General features: G+C 43.2%; 1 protein-coding gene across 4 annotated transcripts in view; it reads left to right on the top strand.

Moving 5' to 3' along the window:
• The window catches only part of FAM184A (family with sequence similarity 184 member A), a 499679-nt gene that overhangs the window by 202726 nt on the left and 276349 nt on the right, over window positions 1-20604 (top strand). For all 4 annotated transcript variants that reach the window (XM_086926730.1, XM_086926731.1, XM_086926733.1 and 1 more), the window contains exon 2: window positions 12634-13479. In XM_086926730.1, coding sequence (XP_086782856.1) covers window positions 12634-13479 — 846 coding nt within the window. The remainder of the gene's footprint in view (window positions 1-12633; window positions 13480-20604) is intronic.

Consider the following 20604-nt stretch of genomic DNA (forward strand, 5'->3'; position numbering starts at 1 on the left):
GGCCAAGAGCAAGAGGCCCCCCCCCTCGTGTGCTCCGTGTGAGGAGCGGAGTGCACGGGAGCAAGGGAGAAGCCAGCGCCTGCACCAAGCCAGCGCCGCCGTCGCATAAGAGCACCCTCCTAGTGTGCTCCGTGAGGGGCAGTGTACCGACAAAGCGGTCAACACCGCCAAAGTTCACGCAAGCCCCCACCGGGACACTGAAATAAGAGGAACCACCGGGGCACCCACAAAGACTGCCAAAATTGCCCCCAGCACAAAAGCCTGCACGAAAAAACAAAGGGGATATAAACTGTGCTTTTGAAAGGCCTTCCGGACTTCATTACACTGGCTTCAGTACATTTACATTGGTGAACACTAAAGCAATGAAAATCTACTCACCCATCCCAGCAGCAGCTCCAACCCCCTGTGCACTGCAGCAGTAGAGTGCACACCCGGGAAAGACAATACAGGCTGCTAAAAGATCCAGCAACACTGCCACCCAGTGGCCAAAAGTATTACTGCACCACCATCTTCCAGCACAGAAACAAGCACTGCTCAACGCAAAAGAAGTTAGCACCATCTAGCGGCAACAGACGGAGTAGTGCCCCAAGGGAAAGCATCTCTACGCCGCAATCCAGAAAGCGCGCTCCGCGCAGAAGACAAGGAAGAGAAGACAACAACACGCACCAGCAAGGAGTCGGCAGATGCCACTTCCAGAGTGACGTGGGAAGAGGCACCAACGCCTCACCAAGCATCCAAGCAAGGACAAAACGTCTGGAGAAACGACTGCCAAGCACTGGAGGAACGATCAGGGAATAAGACTGCCGAGATCAGAAGACGGAGAGAGCAGTGACTTCTAGTGGCCACAGGAGATCACCGCAGCATCAACTACTCCCGCCAACGGTCCGAAGCAGCAAACTTCTGACGCCATCCAAAGCAGCAAGTACCCGACGGTCCAAAGCAGCAAAGTACTGGACGTCAGCCAAAGCAGCAAGAAAACGACGCCAGCCAAAGCTGCAAGTACCGACGACACGCAACAAGTGTCCGAGAGCCTTGAAAAGAACGGGCGCAGATAACGCGCCACGTGGCAAGGCACAGCCCCCACGAGATGGAAGAAGGGCACAGGTAACGCCACAGTGCAGAACAGTTACCGAAGAAGACCACTAAGCGTGGCACCCCCAGAAGCCGATCCACAGAAAGATCGCGTACCAAGTATGACCCGCGATGGGTTCTCTAAACCTACATCAGAAAGTCCGATGGACGACCAAAGAAACCTGCCAAAACATCAGCAGGAGCGGACCGCCAAATGGTCCAGGACGTTCGACCTAGTCAAGGTCTCCAAACACCATCCCACGAACGTCACCTACAAGAATCTAGAGAAGAGGGTTCGCGACGCCAACTCAGGAAGCTGAGGAAGAAGGAGGAAGTGTTCCAGTCGGGGACAAACCAGGATCACACATGCAGCGGGCGCGCCCTGCATGGAGGAGCCAGGTCAGGAGAGAAGATGCAAGATCGGACCGAGTGATGTTGCGAAACAGGAAGGGAGAAATGGAGAGATCCGCGTGGCACGTCCGCCATCGTGAAAAGAAAGGAAGAAGAGGAGAGATCTGGGTGGCACGTCGGCCACTGCGAAAAGAAAGGAAGAAGAGGAGAGAGCTGTGTGGCACGTCTGCCACTGCGAAAAGAAAGGAAGAAGAGGAGAGATCTGTGTGGCACGTCTGCCACTGCGAAAAGAAAGGAAGAAGAGGAGAGATCTGTGTGGCGCGTCTGCCACTGCGAAAAGAAAGGAAGAAGAGGAGAGAGCTGTGTGGCACGTATGCCACTGCGAAAAGAAAGGAAGAAGAGGAGAGAGCTGTGTGGCACGTCTGCCACTGCGGAAAGAAAGGAAGAAGAGGAGAGAGCTGTGTGGCATGTCTGCCACCATCAACAGAAAGGAAGAAAAGGAGAGATCTGCGTGGCACGTTAGCCACAGTGAAAAGAAAGGAAGAAAAGGAAAGACAGGTGGCACCCCTGCCACGGCTTGAGAGCAAGGAAGGTATCCACGTGGCCGTTGCCACAGTTAAGAACAGAAAGAAGTATATCCCCGTGGCCGTTGCCACAGTTAATATTAGAAGGAAGTAATCCACGTGGCCGTTGCCACAGTTAAGTAAGGAAGGAATATATCCACTTGGCTGTTGCCACAGTTAAGAGTGAAGAAGAAGTCAGTGCGCAGTGAGTCCCCACAGCGAGCCCAAGGCCAACCATCATTCCACGGCGAACTACGAGAACTCCAACCGCACCCGTCACCGCGGAGGTCAGCAACAGAAAGATTGTGAGTACAACGGGGCTCCCCAAGGCTTGCAGACGGTTTCCATCAGCACCACCAACCAAGCCAAAGCGGACAGTTGTTCCCCTAAACAAACTGAACTCCATCTGCCCAATTCCAAGCAGCGGCGGATTGAACAGCTTGGCGGAACTGAACACTTCACTGCATCCTGAGAGAAGTTAATTCCCCAGATGTGTATTATTAAGTTTGTCTTTTCATTGATTAAAAAAGGGAGTGATGTAGTGTCTTGGTGTGGACACGTTCTAGTGTTTATATGTAATGCAACACACTCTACACCCACCCACCACAGACGTCATGGTGTCACATGACGCTGCCAATAAAAGAGGCTGAGCGCACGTGCTCAGGACCTTTCCTACCACTCATTCCTGGTGTCTGTGTCATCCTTGCTACACCTACCATGAGGGCCCAGGGCCCATACTTTCAATCATTACAAAGATCAGCACATCTTGACATCAGACGCCGTTCTGCAACTGCCGTTCAAAAGCATTCTACACGGTATGTCATAGCAATGACATACCCAACATTCCTGCAAACTTAAGTGAGACATGTCCAACATCCCAGCTGGACTTTTAAGCATAAACACAACAATGATGTTTATTTCGGGGATTTGCCCCATAAAAAATAGATTACAAATCCAATTCATAGATATTGTGTGTGTATATATATATATATAATATATATATATATATATATATATATATATATATATATATATATATATATATATATATATATATATATATATATATATACTGGCGGATAGGAAATCCGCAACATTCTATTTGGAATAACTTTGGCGTCGGTTGACGAATCATTGAATCATTGTGAAATTTTCAAAACTGTTGGGGCGCTCCGGTCCGCTCCTTTCCTTAAAGTCTCGGGGTGATTCGTTAAGCGGGGGCTCAGAAAACCTGTTTTCCTCACGCAATTTCCCATAGGAACCGATCATCGCAGCTACAGCCCGAACTGCTGAACGGAATTACAGCAAATTTGACAGAAAGGTAGACCTTGGTTCAGAGTCGTGCCTTTTGCCAAAATGGTGTAAATCCGTTCAGTAGTTCCTACGAAAATCACAATTAAAATATATCTATGGCCACGCATGATTAGCGCACCCTGCCGAGCACGAGCTGTATGCTAATTGTCTGTCAACACTCCAAACCAGGAAGTGTTGGCAGCCATCTTGTGCCTTGGTAGAACCGAGGCACAAGAAGCCTAAGAATAAAATGAAAAATGCAAAAAGGGGGCAAGGTAGAATCACCCTGACCCCCTAGGCCTGCTCGGGGGGTCCCACAAGGACCCCCAGGGCCAAAAAAAGCATTAAAAAAAAAAAATTGTCGAGATTCGCTCACCCAGCGCGAATTTCTGCTGAAATAAAAAAAAATGAAGCACGGGCTCCCGCGCTTCGTTGTTAATTAAGTCCTGGGGACATGATCAAAAAAAGTGTGGGGGGGCCCATTCCCCCCCACACTGCACCAGGGACCGTCACCCTGGGGCTTTATCATAATATAGGCGGGGGGCTTATGGCCCCTCGCAGCCCCGGGGATCGCCACCCCCCGGGGCTTCTTTAAATTAGGTGGGGGGCTCTCAGGCCCCCCCTGCCCCGGGAACCGCCACCCCGGGGCTTCTTAAAATTAGGTGTGGGGGGCTCTTAGGACCCCCCAGCCCCGGGGACCTCCACCCCTGGGGTTTTGTAAAATATGGGAGGGGGGTCACGCGGCCCCCCTCTTGGAGCCTTGCCGAGAGCCTGGGGACCGCCACCCCCCAGGGCCGGCTCCTGCAGTGTCCCGGGGTGCCCGCCCTCGGGACACTGTAGTTTGCAATGACAGGGCGGGAGCCTCGCGGCTCCCACCCTGTCATTGCAAACCTCTTTTCTTCATTGAAGCGAGAGCAGGGAAACCTGCTCTCGCTTCAATGAAGCAAAGCAGATTGCTTTTCCACATGGGGAGCAGCATGTTAGCTGCTCCCCATGTGGAAAAGCAATGCCGGCTCCCACATGACACAGGGAGCTTGGGGGGATTGGGGTCCTCCCCACGGCCCCCAACTGAGAGGGCCAGCCGTGGGGGATTGGGTCACCGGGGCTATTAGTGGCCCGGGAGGGGCCCCCCCACCTGAAATGGAATTTTTTTTTTAAACAAAGACCAGCCCTGGGGGATGGGGTACCCGGGGCCATAAGTGGCCACAGGAGGGGGGCAAGGTAGCCCCCCTCCAAAATAATAATAATAATTTTTAAAAAGGGCCAAGCACCGGGGGATGGGGTCCCCTGGGAAAATGATGGCCTCGCGAGGGGGCCACGCGGCCCACTTCCCGATTTCTTTGGGTTTTTTTTTAAAATGGGGGCAGGTCCTGGGGGTTGGGGTTACCAGGGCCAATAAATTAGAAAAAGAAGGGGGCCCACACAGCCCCCCTTCTTAAAAAAAAAAAGGGGATCGCGCCGGAGGCCATGCCCCCTCCTTGCACCACTCTGCAAACGTGCCCCCTGGTGCTTTTGTAGATGGGGAACAAATTTCCCTTGAATACTGGGGGTCCATGGGGGCCACCTAGCCCGCCAGGAACCTCCAGTAAGCACCACGGAGCTGCGTTGCAATGTGTTGTTAAAAGGGGCGTGGCCTCTGAACACCTTTCTGCAACGCAGCTCCCTAGCACATACTGGAGGTACCTGGTGGGCTAGTTGGCCGCCAGGGGACCTCAGGATTGAAGAGGAATTAATTCCCCAACTTAAAACAAGCCACAAACAAGCCACAGGGCGTGTTAGCAGACATGTCACCTCAGGCCCCTCCCCCTTTCTTCACCATTGTGCAAACGCTCCCCCAGGGACCCTCCGGATTCAAGGGGACTTAATCTCCCAAATTAAAACGGACACAGTTCATGTTTACACAGTGGTGTAGGAAAATGGCTCTATATATAGTGGAACAAAGGAAAATCAGCCGAACTACGAATTCCGATTTACTCACCTGTTATCAGTAGAGACCTCAGTGCTGCATCTTTGAGCCCAGTACTGATCCTGAAAAGTAATTCTAACCGTACTGACCAGTAACTTTAATTTCCTTCCATAGGCTAACATTGACCAGTTTTACTTCGAAATTCTTCTAAGTGTGGAGTTTTGGAACTTTAAAATATTCACCAAAAATCATCCGAACAACGAATTCCAATTTATTCACCTGTTATCAGGAGAGAACCCAGTGCTGCATCTTTTAGCCCAGCACTGACCCTGAAAAGTAATTCTAACCGTACTTACGAGTAACTTGTATTTCCTTCAATAGGAATCCATTGTCTGATTTTCACCAGAAAAGTTTCTAAGTGTCGATTTTCACAAACTACAAATATTTTTAAAAAATCGCCTGTATGGCTTAAACGCGTTCTTTCAACTGTTTACAGGAGATGTACCAGTACTGGATCCAGGATCCACCACTGAGTAAGAAAAAGTAACGATAACACTACTTACCTGCTAAGCATAACATTGGCGATTCTATGTGAAAAAGGTTCTAAGTGTCAACTTTTAAAATACAATAATATTCCTTAAAAATCACTACTGTAACCAAAACGCTTTTACTCAACTGTTTACAGGAGATGTCCCAGGACCGAATCTACGATCCAGTCCTGTGGTTAGAAAAGTAATCCATAAAGTAACTAATTGCATTTAACTAGAAATTCCCATTGAGCTCAATGTTGAATTGTGTTTGAAATTGTGTTGCCCATTGCAACAACTGTAACTACTATACTTAAAAGTCTATTGCCTGTTTCAAAGTATAAAAACTAAAGTAATTCATTCTGAGAAAGTATATTTTGTAATGTAATGTATAATGTAATTATAATGTAATTTGAAAAAAATCTAAAAAAAATAGTTTAGAAAAATGTAGTAAATCAGTATCAAAAAAATAAATATAACTATTAACTCATTTAAAAATTGTCATCTGCAAAACCTTTGAAATTCACTGAAAAAACCATAGGTTTCAGACATGTTATAGTTAGGAATTAGCATTTAAAAAACCTTCGAAGTTTACTGTAAAAAACATAGGTTTCAGACATGTTATAGTTAGGAATAAGCTTTAAAAAAACCTTAGAAATTCTCTGAAAAAAACATAGGTTTTAAGGGTGTTTTAGTTAGCTGGACATTTCACTCGTACAAAACCATTGAAATTCCTCCGTTATAGTTAGTTCTGCTAACTATAACTCGCACATCCGCAATCCACTGCTGATGATGTCACATATTACATCATTCATGTCATGGTCAGTGACATCACTGATGACATCACTGATGACATCTCAAATTACATCACTGATAACATCACTGATACCATCCATGTGATAATCAGATACACCTCATCATACACTAGTATAATCTTTCATCACTCACTGTAAAATACAGAGTACCATATTTGAATCCATTGACACACCAATACAAGTTTCTAAAAACCCACTCAGTGATTCCTAGATCTACACACACATCTAATCACTTACCTATAGATTCACTCATACATTACACACCAGCACACATCCTATTCACTTATGAAGTCATCCTACTCACTTATGAAAACAATGGATCATGCTTACATTTACTTAGCTACATACTTATACAAACACCACTTCATTTATTCATATAGATAGTAGCTCATACTTAGTGTATTATAAAATCACTATTACAAGTACACAGTTATACATAGAGTCACTCCTACAATCACTGAGTCTTATGTATACTTATTTATATACAACAACCGTCACATACACTGCCTTTTATTTTTCTAGTTTGTTGGACATGTACCATTGAGAGATATATTTGCTCATCACCACACCCATAAAGATATTCACTCACCCAAACATCTGTTATAACATGTAGTCTTAACCTCATATACCTACTGATTCAACTATTCACAGATATTTGGGTAGTCACACACAACCCCACCGAACCACACGCACATTCACTCTCCCATACAAATACTCAGTTAACTAATCAATAACTAATATTGACTTTCACATAGCTAGTAACCAACTGGTGCAGCAGTTTACACAACACCTGACAAAGTGATACAGATATTCACACAGTTTAGTCACTTTCCAATATATTTAGTGAGACACTATAAATTAGTCAAGTAAACAGTCCATCGCACTGCTACTAAATCCTCCATCCAGATATTTATATTTATAGATCCACTCATTCTTCAATGCAGATTGCTATATATATAATACATATTTAAATAATGAACCAAACCACATTCACTGGATGATTTCATCAGTGATGTCATTTGAGATGTCATCCGTGATGTCATCAGTGATGTCACTGACCATGTCATGAATGATGTAATATGTGACATCATCAGCAGTGGATTGCGGGCGCGCGAGTTATAGTTAGCTGAACTAAGTATAACGGAGGAATATACATATATACACACACACATATACACACACACACAAAAGATCAATAAATAGTAATGATACCCATGTTAAAAAAGAAGTCCCCCTGCTTCCTCCGGCTCCAAACATCATATACAAACTTGCTAAGACCAAAAACAATCAACTTGCATGTGTCAGATTGAGGTACTCTAGACATGTGTGATATCACTGTCCATTCACTCTACCTTAAACCTTCTAGGCCGCGTGGGCACAGCCAGAGAACAACAACCAGTGGATCATGTGGAATTGGCAGACTTGTTGCCTTCTTGATATGACAAAGTATTTATTTCCAGAAAACTGCAAAGTTCTTACAGCCCCACACCCATGTGTAATGCAGTTCCCTTCTCCACACATCCCCTCTAGCGTTTATCATCAAGATTGGCAAACAAGTGCTTCAATTTGTGCTGTATCCTATGACAATTGTAAAGATTTTGTACAAGGCTTTCATGCCCTGAATATTCCACACTGTTTCAATATGAGGCTCTGCAATCTGGCCCATTTCTTTATGGGGATATCCAGTCCCAAGGCTTTTTCCTATTTATGCATAGGGGGGCATTTGTTTGTCTCAGGTTAAGATAGGACCCCTAAGATTAGGCCCCTGGTGGTTTCATAGGTGGGGAATAGTTTTTCAAAGTTTGTTAATTCCTTTGTCCCCGCCTCCCTAATCAAGGGGTGTAAGCATCATTGTCACTGGCAATATTCAAGTTTGAACCCCTGGCAAAGAAATCGGTCTCTTAAGTATTGTACAGTGCCTCTTTCGCCATATCTCCAACTGGGTCCTGTTCTTGGCGGACGTGATATACAGATTATTTAAAAAAAGTGTAATACATGAAGGAAAGGTCATTACTACAATGGATCTTGTGAAATCATCCCAAACTATCATAAAGGATTTTGTGACATCTGCCCAGAATAGGGCTGAGATGTAGTAAGACTATGTATCCTGGAAGACCAAGCCCCCACTTTCTTATGAGCTTTGTATGATTTTATTAGTCTCTGAGATTTGCGCCTTTCCTCAGATAGTTGCACTGGCAATAACAGGTCTTGCTTCATATATGTGGCATGCAGCTCTTTCCAAGAGGCTACTGGTGAAAGAGAAGCTGTACTGAAAATATTTATTGTTTATTTATTTATTTATTTGTTTATTTATTTTTTCTTATCCTCATTAGCCTCGTAGCCACCCATATACCAAAATGAAACTCAAAACGATACCGTTCATGGGCTTTTATCTCATACGCCGACTTTAACATCCAAGGCTTGTGCTGCCGCCCAGTAGATATTAGGCCTCTAACTTCATACTAGCCAAAAAGCCCCGAGGCTTCAATCTTCCGGCAGCTGCTACCTTATCTGTATAACCTCCAAAAAGGCCGCCAGCGAGATAGGCCAAGACCTTAATCATTTGATTTTTTATTGTTTCCCCCCCTTAACCAAAATGTTATAAAAAAGGTAACCAAAATCTGTGCTTTCTCCTTTTCTGACCCAATAAATCTAATTTAGCAAAGTATCTCATGGCTTTTACCCAATCTAATAGAGTTGGGTATGTAGATGAAACCCATAATTTACAGATCTCCCTGCGGGCAAGCAAAACTCCATAGAACACTAATTTGACCTTGTCTGTAATATTCTTACTTTGCAAGTCATATCTTCCAGTGATAATAAGTTCAGAGCTTACCTCCATGTTTACATCCAGCACCTTTGACTAGCTTTTTCTTACATCCTCCCATAACTTTCTGTTGATTGGACATTGGACAAACATATGCAGATCGTCTACGTTGATACTCCTGCATTTACGGCATTCCACCATACCTCCAGCCTTGAACTTCGAAAGCCTTCGAGGAGTCCAGTAAGCTCTGTGGATAGTGAACAAAAGATTTCTCCTTAAATTTGCAGATTTTACTATTTTATACAACATAGCCATCGTTACTTGCCATTGTTCTTCTGTAGCGATGTCTGGCAAGCAATTTCCCCACAGACCCTCTGGAAGCTGGAACGCGCCGTCTTCAGTTTCCAGCATTGCCCAATACCATAAAGCAACTTCTTTCCTGTATGCTTGACTAGAGAAAAGTTTATCTTCCAAATCGTTTTGCCGGCCAATATCAACCTCCAGTTTACTTGCCCAACTTTGTATCTGGAGGTACTTGAATTTTGAAAATCCCTTCCCCCATGTAGCCTCGCCCTGGCCCCATTTGATCAGTTTTCCGCCCGGAAATAGATCTCCCCAACAGACTAACCCTGCTGCTCTAAGCGCTGTAGTCAAGAGATCCTGAGAACAGAGTGGAGAGCCAGGGGCTTCCCATATTGGTGCCCTATGTCCATAATAGGAGATCTTCATAATCCTCCTGACCTTATACCACAATTCCGCTGCTTCCCGCAAAATGTTCAACCTTACTTTCTTGAAGAATTTGGGGTCAGAAAATTTACGCATAAAGCCCTCCTTGTTATAGTTACTTTATTCAAGCATAACATAAAACATGATTCCAACATCTGTTTATTGTAGAACACATTATTCTTTACTCCAAATGTTGGCTAATAAGCTCAAAATAAAAAGGTAGGCTATGAACATTTAAAAGGATACTCCACAGTTAAGCCCTGATTTAAAGTGGGCAGTTGAATTCTGATCGCTGTGCAAACCTCAGTTTGCACACAGAAAGGAATTGCGATTGTTCAGTAATAACCTCAACTCGGAATGTCACACCTGTCATATTTTACCAGGGAAAAAGGCTTGGTAAATGCTAAGACATGCAGAGTTAAGTGTAGAAAGCCCAATTCTGCATGCCATTCCTCATTTTCTTGATGAACACGTGGAATAACAACGATTTACCAAACTTTGTGAATACTATAAATAAGGGTTCAGGTATTTACTAGGTGTGGTAGCCACCTTACCGTGCCCAGCCCACTGGCAGTCATTGCCTTAGATTTTGAGGAATTCCTAATGAACTCATTTAAGATACCTACTATAGACTGAGAACATCAACTCTAGAGAGGTGTTGTTAATTTCACTGAGTTTAAATTGCCTTTGACAGAAAATACACACTCAGATTCTTTGTTATGTGTGATGCAATTAGATAAAAAACAATTAATAAAGTCTGACAGTGGTGATCCTTCAAATGGAATATCACATAATGCCATATCAGCCTTTATGCTCTGTTACTCATAAGTTTCATCAGACTTGTTTTGTTATAACTTTAGCTGCTTGTGAGATAGCCTAGTCTAGTTTTTGCACAGTGCTAATATGTATGTCATAAAATCTTTAACATTTTTATGTTTGAGTTATATTTTCCAAACACTATTATATATATTTTAGGATTTTAATTTTCTGTGAGAGTTGGTTCTGAAACAAGCAAACCTCTTTATATTTTCTGATTTTGAACCACCTGGGTTTTGGTCCTCTGCTGTGAGTGAGTCTCACCATCTGTGTCTCACTCACTAAACGCGTCTCTTAAATGCCTGAAAGTCTAACCACAAGTATATTCCTCTTAAAATAAGGTCTGCTGTTCTGGGGGAGTGGAGGTAAGAAGCTCTGAGTGAACTGCATGTCAAACCATGTGGTCACACATGTGTGGGCAGAGTGAGTGGGGTGACTGTCTAATTCAGCCCAGGATTTCACATGCAGGCCGCGCAGGTAAGAGCGGCAGGGAGAGGGATTCGACATACGACGACAAGGGAAACTTACATAAAAAAAAGAAAGCTAGATTTTTCTTTTTTTATTTTAAATGTAAGTTTCCCTCGTTGTCGTATGTTGAATCCCTCTCTCCTGCTCTTACATGCACGGGCCGCTCCTGCAGGATCCACACACAGATTGTCTGTCACGTATGGGGCATTTAGAAACTCGTATATTTCTGCACAGCCCTTATAATTTACTTTGGAACTCAAGACCTATTCCCATTTTTTGGGGGATATAGTGAGTCTCTTCTAGTGCTTCACTGTGACTCTGTAGTGCTTTACCATATCCTCTCTGTAGGTGAAATATGTGGCAAATATATTAACTTTGCATTGATTCAACACAGTGAAATGATTTCCACATGCTTAAAAAGGTCCCAAGTACCAGTATATAATATTAATTTGGGCACATTTTCACTTCGTCACATACTTGAGGGTTTTCAGTATTTTCCTGAGTCAGCACTCAATGAGATTCTGACTTTGAACTACTCTGCTGAGCCAAGTTAATTACTCTGCTGGACAGCAGGTACATTAAAGCCTTCCTCTGACAACAGATCGACTCAGAGGGACTTAGCCTTCACCTGGGAGAGGAAAAAAGTAAAAGCGAAATCTGAATGGGCTAAATAACTCACCCTTACTGGCAAGCCTGGGCATGTCCTTTATCTTGCAGAGATCAAGGGTGGCAACCAGACCTCTAGCATCGCTCACACTAGGTTCTCCCTTTCGAAGTTTCAGAGGGAGGGAAGCAGTTTATTGTATTTGGGGCGAAGTTAAAGACCGTGGAAGAGTGGATACTCATCAAAGCCTGGTTGGCAACATTGGAGAGGGTGTCATCTTAGGCATTTTCACCTCCCATTCTTGTACATATGTGTTAGTTTGTGCTTAGTAGTTGATAGTGTGTGTAACAAAATAGTTTTCCTTTTGATAAAAAAAACATTGTATGCGCAGCAATTTAGGACATCTTGTTTGTTCCATTTTTGAATCCTGAGTCTCTAGGCTACACCTTATGTCTTCTGCTTGACTACCCAGAGAGTAAAGTGCTATAAAAGGGTACCTCCGTCCCAGTTGTATACCACCACCTTTGTGCCCTAGGTATTCTCTAAAAATCATAAATAGCTTCCTGTTGCATTAACCACATTCCTTACTGAACAAACATTCGACTGGTTTAAGAAGAAAAACACTCATGTACTGCTTTTAATTACTGTAATGCACATCGCATTCATTAATATAATGCAATATAACAATTATGCTCCTTTTTAACCTTCATTCCTTTGTATTTCCAGGTGATATATGCCTTAAATACTAGAAATGACGAACATGAATCTGGTATACAAGCCATCAAGGAGGCCCATGAGGAGGAGATTCAACAGATCCTTGCAGAAACCAGAGAAAAAATAATGCAGTACAAGAGTAAAGTTGCGGAGGAAGTGGATCTCAAGAGAAGGATACAAGGCCTGGAGGAATCCCTTGAAGAGCACAAGAAAATGAAGCAACAAGCTTTGGCAGAGTTCGACGTTTTTAAAGGCCGCGTTGAAGACATGCAACTCTGTGCCGAGGCCCAGCACGTCCAGAGAGTAGTGACTATGTCTAGAGAGGTGGAAGAGATCAGGAAGAGGTTTGAGGAGCGACTACGGAGCTTCATGCAGCAACAGCTGCAGTTTGAGAAGGATAAGCGGTCAGCCCTGGAAGACTTGAGAGCCACTCATAGACTGGAAATTCAAGAGATTCTCAAGACTCAGAATGCATGTCTATCTAAGGGGCAAGAGACCCTTGAAGAGATGCATCGATTGCAAACGGAGGACATGAACTGTAAGCTTGAAGACCTACGTCAGGAAAGGAAAAAACTTGTGGAGGATTATGAAGGAAAACTCAGCAAAGCACAATCTTTTTATGAACATGAGCTTGAAGCTCTGAAAAGGTCCCAGATGTACACAGCCGAAAGTCTGCAAGCCTGCATGCAGAAAGAGGCAGAGATGAGAAGGGAGTTTCAAAGCCAAGAAACTGTTTTACAAAAGAATTTGGGAAAGCTTAAAAGTGAGTTTGAGGTTGTTCAGAATGAAGCAGAAAGTCTCAAGGAAAAATGCCAAAAGCTTCAGGTTTCTCTGAGCACTGCCGAAAACAATGCCCAGGTAAGCAATATTAACCTCTCACTGTATTTTGTATGTCTTTGGCAAACAAGCTTCAAACATCACTGTTGAAGAGGAGATGTAGTTAATTGATGTACTCAAAATGGTTATTAATCTGTGACGTAATTGTGCTGAGAAATTCCATCACAAAATAAAGCATCATAACTATTTGTATTTCAAGTTCTATATGCCTTGATTGCTAAGTAAAATATACATTCTGGCCCCAACTTATCAGCTTTACACAGGAGAAACTTAAACGTGACGGTGTAGTAAAAACAGGACGTGATGTCTGAAAAGGACACACTATCCTGCCTACATCTTTAGCTATTTATAAATGAGATGACCAAATCATTATTTTTCAGTACTTTACAAAGTGTTTTTTTTTTTGCACTCATTGACCCTTGTGAGTTATCTACCTTTCACTCCAGGAACAGAGATGCTACCTTCTGGATGCTACACATAGCTTCTGCCTCCATTCTCTTTTTCACTTCTGCTCCCTACCTCTCTTCCCCCCTGGCAGTCTGAAACAGCCCTCTTATGGCATTTAGCATCTTGTAGGTCAGTAATAAATACATGCACCCAACGCTACACCAAATTAAACTGCAATAAACGGGTTAACCTCCATCCTTCACCACTCTAGCTTTACTACACTTATCACCTCCGTTGAGAAAGCCCATTGTGCGTATCCACTTACGTCATTGTAAACCGGTTTTACCATTTAGATTCAGCTTTCTTCACAAAATCTTTCTTCCTGATCTACGCATAATCTTCCATTTCATAATCCATGCATTCCCTTCACCTTTTCCTGCTGCCATACCATTCTTTCTATTTCATTTGATTTGCTTGTACCCTTGCTTCACTGTAATCATACCAAGCTGATCATTGTGATTCATCTGTGAAGGCGAAACTTGCTACCATCACCCCTCCTTCTCATTAAAAATAATGCTGTAATCCATTTGCCGTACGATTAGTTGTGTGATATGCACATTGAAATCTTTCTAACTCCTTACAAGATAACCGACTCTTAATTGCTATTTATACATTTTCCATGATCATTCTGTTGGCTCTTTCTACCAACTCATTTTCATTTGGGTTAAACTATGTTACACATCTATTTCTACTCCATGGCTCAAAAAAAACACACTTATCTCCCTAGAAGGTACTTGAGCATCATTGTCCTTTATAAGTGTTTGTAGAACAGTCTTTCAAGAAAATCCTAACACCTGTATTATGTCACTCGAAAATAAACTCAACTTCATTTTACAGAGATAAATAATCCACCAGCACCATAAATATTCCACCAACACCACAGTGAGTCTGTGGTTTGTATCTAAATAATCCACAGCCCCCTTCAAATCCCTAGTCCCCTGTTGCCACACCTTTTCAAAAACCTGTACCGGCACGCCAACAAAATCTTTCTCTAACTCTCCTATAGGCCTTGCTTTTCTCCATATGCCCCTAGTTTGTCATATGTTCCTCAAATCCACTGGTGGCACCAACTTGCTTCACCTACAAAAAACAGAAATACTCACATAGAGTTAATCTCTAACACGTGAATTCTTTACCATTATTGCACAGACTTGCCCCCCTCCTACCTTTAAAAGTTTACCATCAACCTGTGTTACAATCAAACCTGCCCTCTTTCGTGATTGCAGACCCTGTGACACTCACAATGTCTTGCTCGCCTATTTCTTAAATTTCTGACACTTTATGACATCCCTCATGCTTGCATTTCCTGGAGAAATATTCTGCTACCTAATTCTGCTGACTTGCCACATATTCTTCTCAGAAGTGATATTATTGAAGCATGATTTCCCATTCACCACCCAACAGAATATGTAGTGGACAACAATGTAACAAGAGGCCTGTGATTTGTAAATCCACATTTGTAAAGCGCACAATCACCCGCAAGGGTCTCTAGGTGCTGGGGGCCGTCGGGAAGATTAAGCTAGCTATTGCCTAGAGTCACATGGTGCTGGGCTAATCTGGTGCCGGGGATCGAACCGTGATCCCCAGATTCCGGAGGCAGTCGCCCTAGCCGCGACGCCACACCTCTTCCGTATGCAAGATATTTATGGCCCGATTCACAAATGACTTGCAAAAAAACTTTTCTCCATCCCTCCTGGGCTGGAGTAATTCTTCTCTAAATGTCCATGTCCATGAAACTGAACTATTTCTGATTTGAAAACACATTCTACATGCAGGTCAAAGGCTCAGCAATGGGGTGTCCTTTTGCACCGGAAATGGCCATTTTGTTTATGGCATTGTTCGAGAAAAGATTTATTAAAAGATTTATTGACAATGACAATCCTTTCAGTGAATGTATCACACAGTGGTATAGATACATTGACGACATCTGGTGTGTATGGAGCGGGTTTGAAAACCGACTAGTACAGTTCTATGAATGGTTAAATACGAGACATCCAAATATCAAGTTCACTATGACGAAAAGCTGATCAACACTTACATTCCTTAATGTAGAAGTCTTTGAAGAAAAGCAGAAATTGACAACGACTTTACACTGGAAACCGACAGATACAAATAGCATACTACACTATCAGAGTTCTCACCCCAGCAATTTAAAAAATAACTTACCATACGGACAGCTATTAAGAATCAGACGCAACTGTGCTCGCAAAGAAGACTTTATAGCAAATGCAACCATCTTCTGTGACCAATTTAGAGACCGGGGTTATCCCCGAAAGCTGTTGAAACATGCCATCAAAAGAGCATGGTATACCCCGCGGGAAACACTGTTGGCCAAAAGAGAAAAACCACCTATGGAGAAAATAGTATGTGTATCCACGTTTGGCCCTCACACCAATAAATACAAAAAAATTATTCTATCAAATTGGCACCTCCTAACAGAGTTGGAATGTCCAATAGAAAAACCCTTATTTGCCATGCGCAAAAACAAAGTATTGGACAAAAGATAATTCGAGCAGATATGGTCACAGGACCACTCAAAGCTAATGACTTGCGGACACAATGGAATTTACCGCCAATCCAAGGTATCCGCAAGTAAGGGAACTGCTCAGTCTGCAGCATGACAATTGAAGGCCACAAGTTTGCACACAATTCCATTAAGTGGACCCGTACTGAATTTACCAACTGTAAAACAAGAAACATAATCTACGCGATCAAATGTCCCTGCTCCAAGTTATACATTGGGAAAGAACACAACAAGTGAATCAGAGAATTGTGCAACATAGATCACGCATTAAAAATCGAGTCCTGACTGCCCCGATGGTGCAACACTTCGCACAATATAACCATTCTGAAAGAGACTTCGAATGGACGGTTTTATCCAGTGTCAAGTCGCCCCCACGCGGAGGCAATATGGAAAGTCTGTTGGCACAACAAGAAGCGTACTTAATTCTGAAGTTTCACTGTACTACGAATGGATTGAATGACCTAAATGAGTTGAACCAAGTGCTAATATGATTGAGGGAGACGACCCATAAGCCATAAATTAAAAAACATCCACACACTTGGGAAATGGAGCCGAAGATCTTTTATAGAATAACACCTATACCCCATGTCACTACAAGTCCCAGAATTCTCTAGGGCCAGTGACAGGAAGGGAAACACGTAAAAGAAGAGCCAGCACAAGTGCTGAGTGATGCGTGTCTACTCAGAGAGACCATCGACAAATTGTGGCCCAAAGAAAGCTCCCAAAACGTAAGTTTGAGAAGTGATGAGTGTGTACTCCATAGAAGATTACAATCATTCTTATCAGGAATAATATCCGTTCTTTCAAGTCGTCATACAGAGGACAAAACTATTTCTGGTTGCAGTAGGACATCTTTATTATTTTTTGTGGAACATGGACAGCCGACACGTGTTTCGCCCCCTCTTGGCGAGTTGCGCCGGGGCTTTCTCAAGGCTAATTTCACTTATATGGCGTATATTATTATGGTTTCCGATTTTTTTAATATCCAAGGTACAGGGAGTTCAATACTCCAGGAGCAGAAGTTCTTCTGTGAGTTCCTGGTTTCGCTCCGATATAGGGCCGGCCGCCATTATTCAACGTACACCCAAAACGTAAGTGATTACATTTGAGTATGTGAAACCAGCAGCTAAGCAGAACGTTTGCGCAAACATCAGTCCAGCGACATTTATAACCTAAAAGTGTGTGAATATGAGGATAAGCGTCAGGCCTGTGCGCATTGACACAGCGCGTCACCATCCGACAATAGAACCGATGAAAAGCAGAGAATTGAAGCGCACATCGCGCCCCGTTGGTAACGGACATGGGATTAAAAACTGAAGCGCTACGGCGCATTGAAACAGTAACTGCATAAATGCTAAGGCAACGATGCAACGCGCATGCCGCGTGAGTAGGAAAGGAGGCCCATGCACTAGTATATGCAAGCATAATTGCCCGAAATAAGTGCCACACAAATTGATATTATGAGCAATATTCAAGTGACCAAGGCTTTCTTTGATCTTGCCAGGCCGTCGAGATTACACTTAAGGATGACGAATGTAGAAAACATGGAAAAACCTTGATCAACCACTGATGAAAGAGGAATCACTTTCACAAGTAAGAGAAATGCCGTAACAAGCTCGTTCAATGCCGCAAACAGTTGGTTATATGGACCAGTCAAATGAACATAATCTATCTGTTACAGGGAAGAGATATAAGTCCCCAAAAATAGCCCCAGCTTATTTCATCCAAGAACAAGGATACAAGGTGGCGTTTATTGGTACAGACGTGTGAAGATTTGAGTACGTTCATAAATAAAGCCATAACTGTGACAACAATTACCTGTGATGGTCAGACTTGTACACTTACACAATCTATTGGACTATGTTTAGGTACACTTCCCTCACAGAAGAAGAAATAATAATCAAAAGAGTGACCGAAGCGAGTTGAAGAATACAAGTATTCCCCAACCTAATCGTTAAAAGTAGAGAAAGAAAGGGAGAAGGGACTTGTGATTTATAATTTATGTTTTTCATTTTGTTAACTATATAGATTACACCGTGGTCTAAGCACTGATGATAATCCCCTAAGGCAGAGGGGGATTGGAAACGCGTTGGCTCGTCCATATTCGCCTACGAGGGACCTACTTCAATTGGGACTCTAGTGAGGTGTCATCACATGAAATATACCCCGAGAGAGAACCTTCAAAAATAGTTTTATCCCCGTAGCTTGTCTGTCTTTGCACCCCATAAAATTGCATAATGAAAATAGTCTTAGCGCTGGCAGGCATCTTGTAGTATCGACTGGTGTAATTAAATTATTCGATTTTAATGTTTTTTTCTTTATGTTATGAGTTTATGAATATATGTGTGTTATGAGTTTATAAAGGTACACAATGTGGAATGAGATGTGTATTCCTCTAATGCATCAAAAATGATGAATTGTTGCTTTAAAATAATTTGAATTGAATACAATTGTTAAAGTACAGTACAATGACTCTAAGTTTTGTATTTTGTATCTGCTGAATAAATTAGCAGCACACAAATTGGTGGCCAGGTAACTCCTTTTGATAAAAGTACAGCAACTCTTGGCAGCTAGCAGGCCTCGTGCTCGTAGCATGGTACTTAAAGGAGCCAAAGTCTGAAGCTGCCTTCTTTTAGGTGCGTTTTTGTCCCAACTGGAACACCTCTACAGCTTTCTTTCATTCACCAAAGCAGGCATGCTGCAGGACTTGGGAGGGATCACACATAACTTGGCAGCCTGTTTAAAATAGGCAATTGCCATCTTTCGTATACTAATTAATAATGTTAGCATGGTGCACTCCAAAGCACTCTCAGGTTTTGAGCACTAAGAAGCATTCATGAATCCTGAATCTACCAGTTTAGGTTCAACCCGCCCACACCTGTCTGGGCCAAACTAGCCAGAGAGCCCAGTACCCTTCAACCTAACTTCCTCCCGGTCAGGGACTGCTTGGCATACAAATGCTCCTAAGTGACAAGAAGGTGATGCTGAGCACTCTACGAAACTGAAAAAGTAATTATTAATGGGCAGGATAGACCCCACTGCGGCCAGGGATGGAAAAGGGGAACTCCAACCACCTCTCCTACCTGCAAGTCCTGTCCCACCTTCACCCTTGATGTTCATGCGTCCCTCACTTCTCGGGAGCTCACAATTGCCCTTCTTTCTAACAGTACTAACCCACTCTCTTTCCATGTGGTCCGATCATTGTTATTCCGAGTTCTTTCATTTGTTTCTGCCTTTGATTCTCCTAGCTGGTCACGTCCCCACCACGTTACCATCTCTTTTCCCTCAGCACTACAGACCTTCTCCTCATAAGCCTCCATTTTGTAGTAACTGGCCACAGGTACACCTAGATAGTTAATTGACGTGATTGAGCAACATTCAGAACCTCTCAACAGGACATGTCAGAAAATTGCTTGCTTATCTACTTAGTACAGACACAGCAAATATCGCTAATTACACGCCACATCCAAATATCCAGCGTACCCTTTCGAAGAAACATTGTACAGTCATCCAAGACAACCTGGATATGCTATATAGTTGTGTATCACATCACTCACAACAGTAAACCTCCCTAATCATTCCAGTTGCACACCATCCAGCAGTACAACTTAGACTATTATGCACACATCCACCACACCAAAGACATACGGAATATGTGCTTATCACCATGTTCACAGCTGCAGTGCCCACATGTGGTTTCATACTATCTTGCACGTTACTTAATTTGTAGGGCCGCTTTCATCCTGGATATTGTTATTACCACTTTTGGAAATTTTCGTTTTGCTCACTTATATTGTCTGTATAAACTGTTTTCACCTTTTTGCTGCCCTTTCGCCTAGTTATGGCTTGAAATGATCCTTCTGAGTGATCTTTATCTAGGCGTCCGCCATGTTCCATCTCTCTAGTCGTGTGCATCATCTATGCCCGCTATGGCCTGGTTTTGCAATGCCATACCCCGTCTGCATCTATCTCATGCTCTCCATTCCCAAGCAAGCCGGGCCGAAGACGGCTGAAATGCCAGAAACCGGTCCCCGGAAGCTTGTTTCCTTCCCAGCATAAGAAATGGCTTGGTAGTTTGGTCTGCCCTGTTCCCATGATGCACTGGGCCAGGGACAGACTCATTTGCATATAGCCAGGTTCTGAGCTGGGATGGTGCAGTGAGCTAAAAAACGGTG

The sequence above is a fragment of the Lissotriton vulgaris genome, chromosome 6, assembly GCF_964263255.1.
Source record: "Lissotriton vulgaris chromosome 6, aLisVul1.2, whole genome shotgun sequence".
Taxonomy (NCBI): Eukaryota; Metazoa; Chordata; class Amphibia; order Caudata; family Salamandridae; genus Lissotriton; species Lissotriton vulgaris.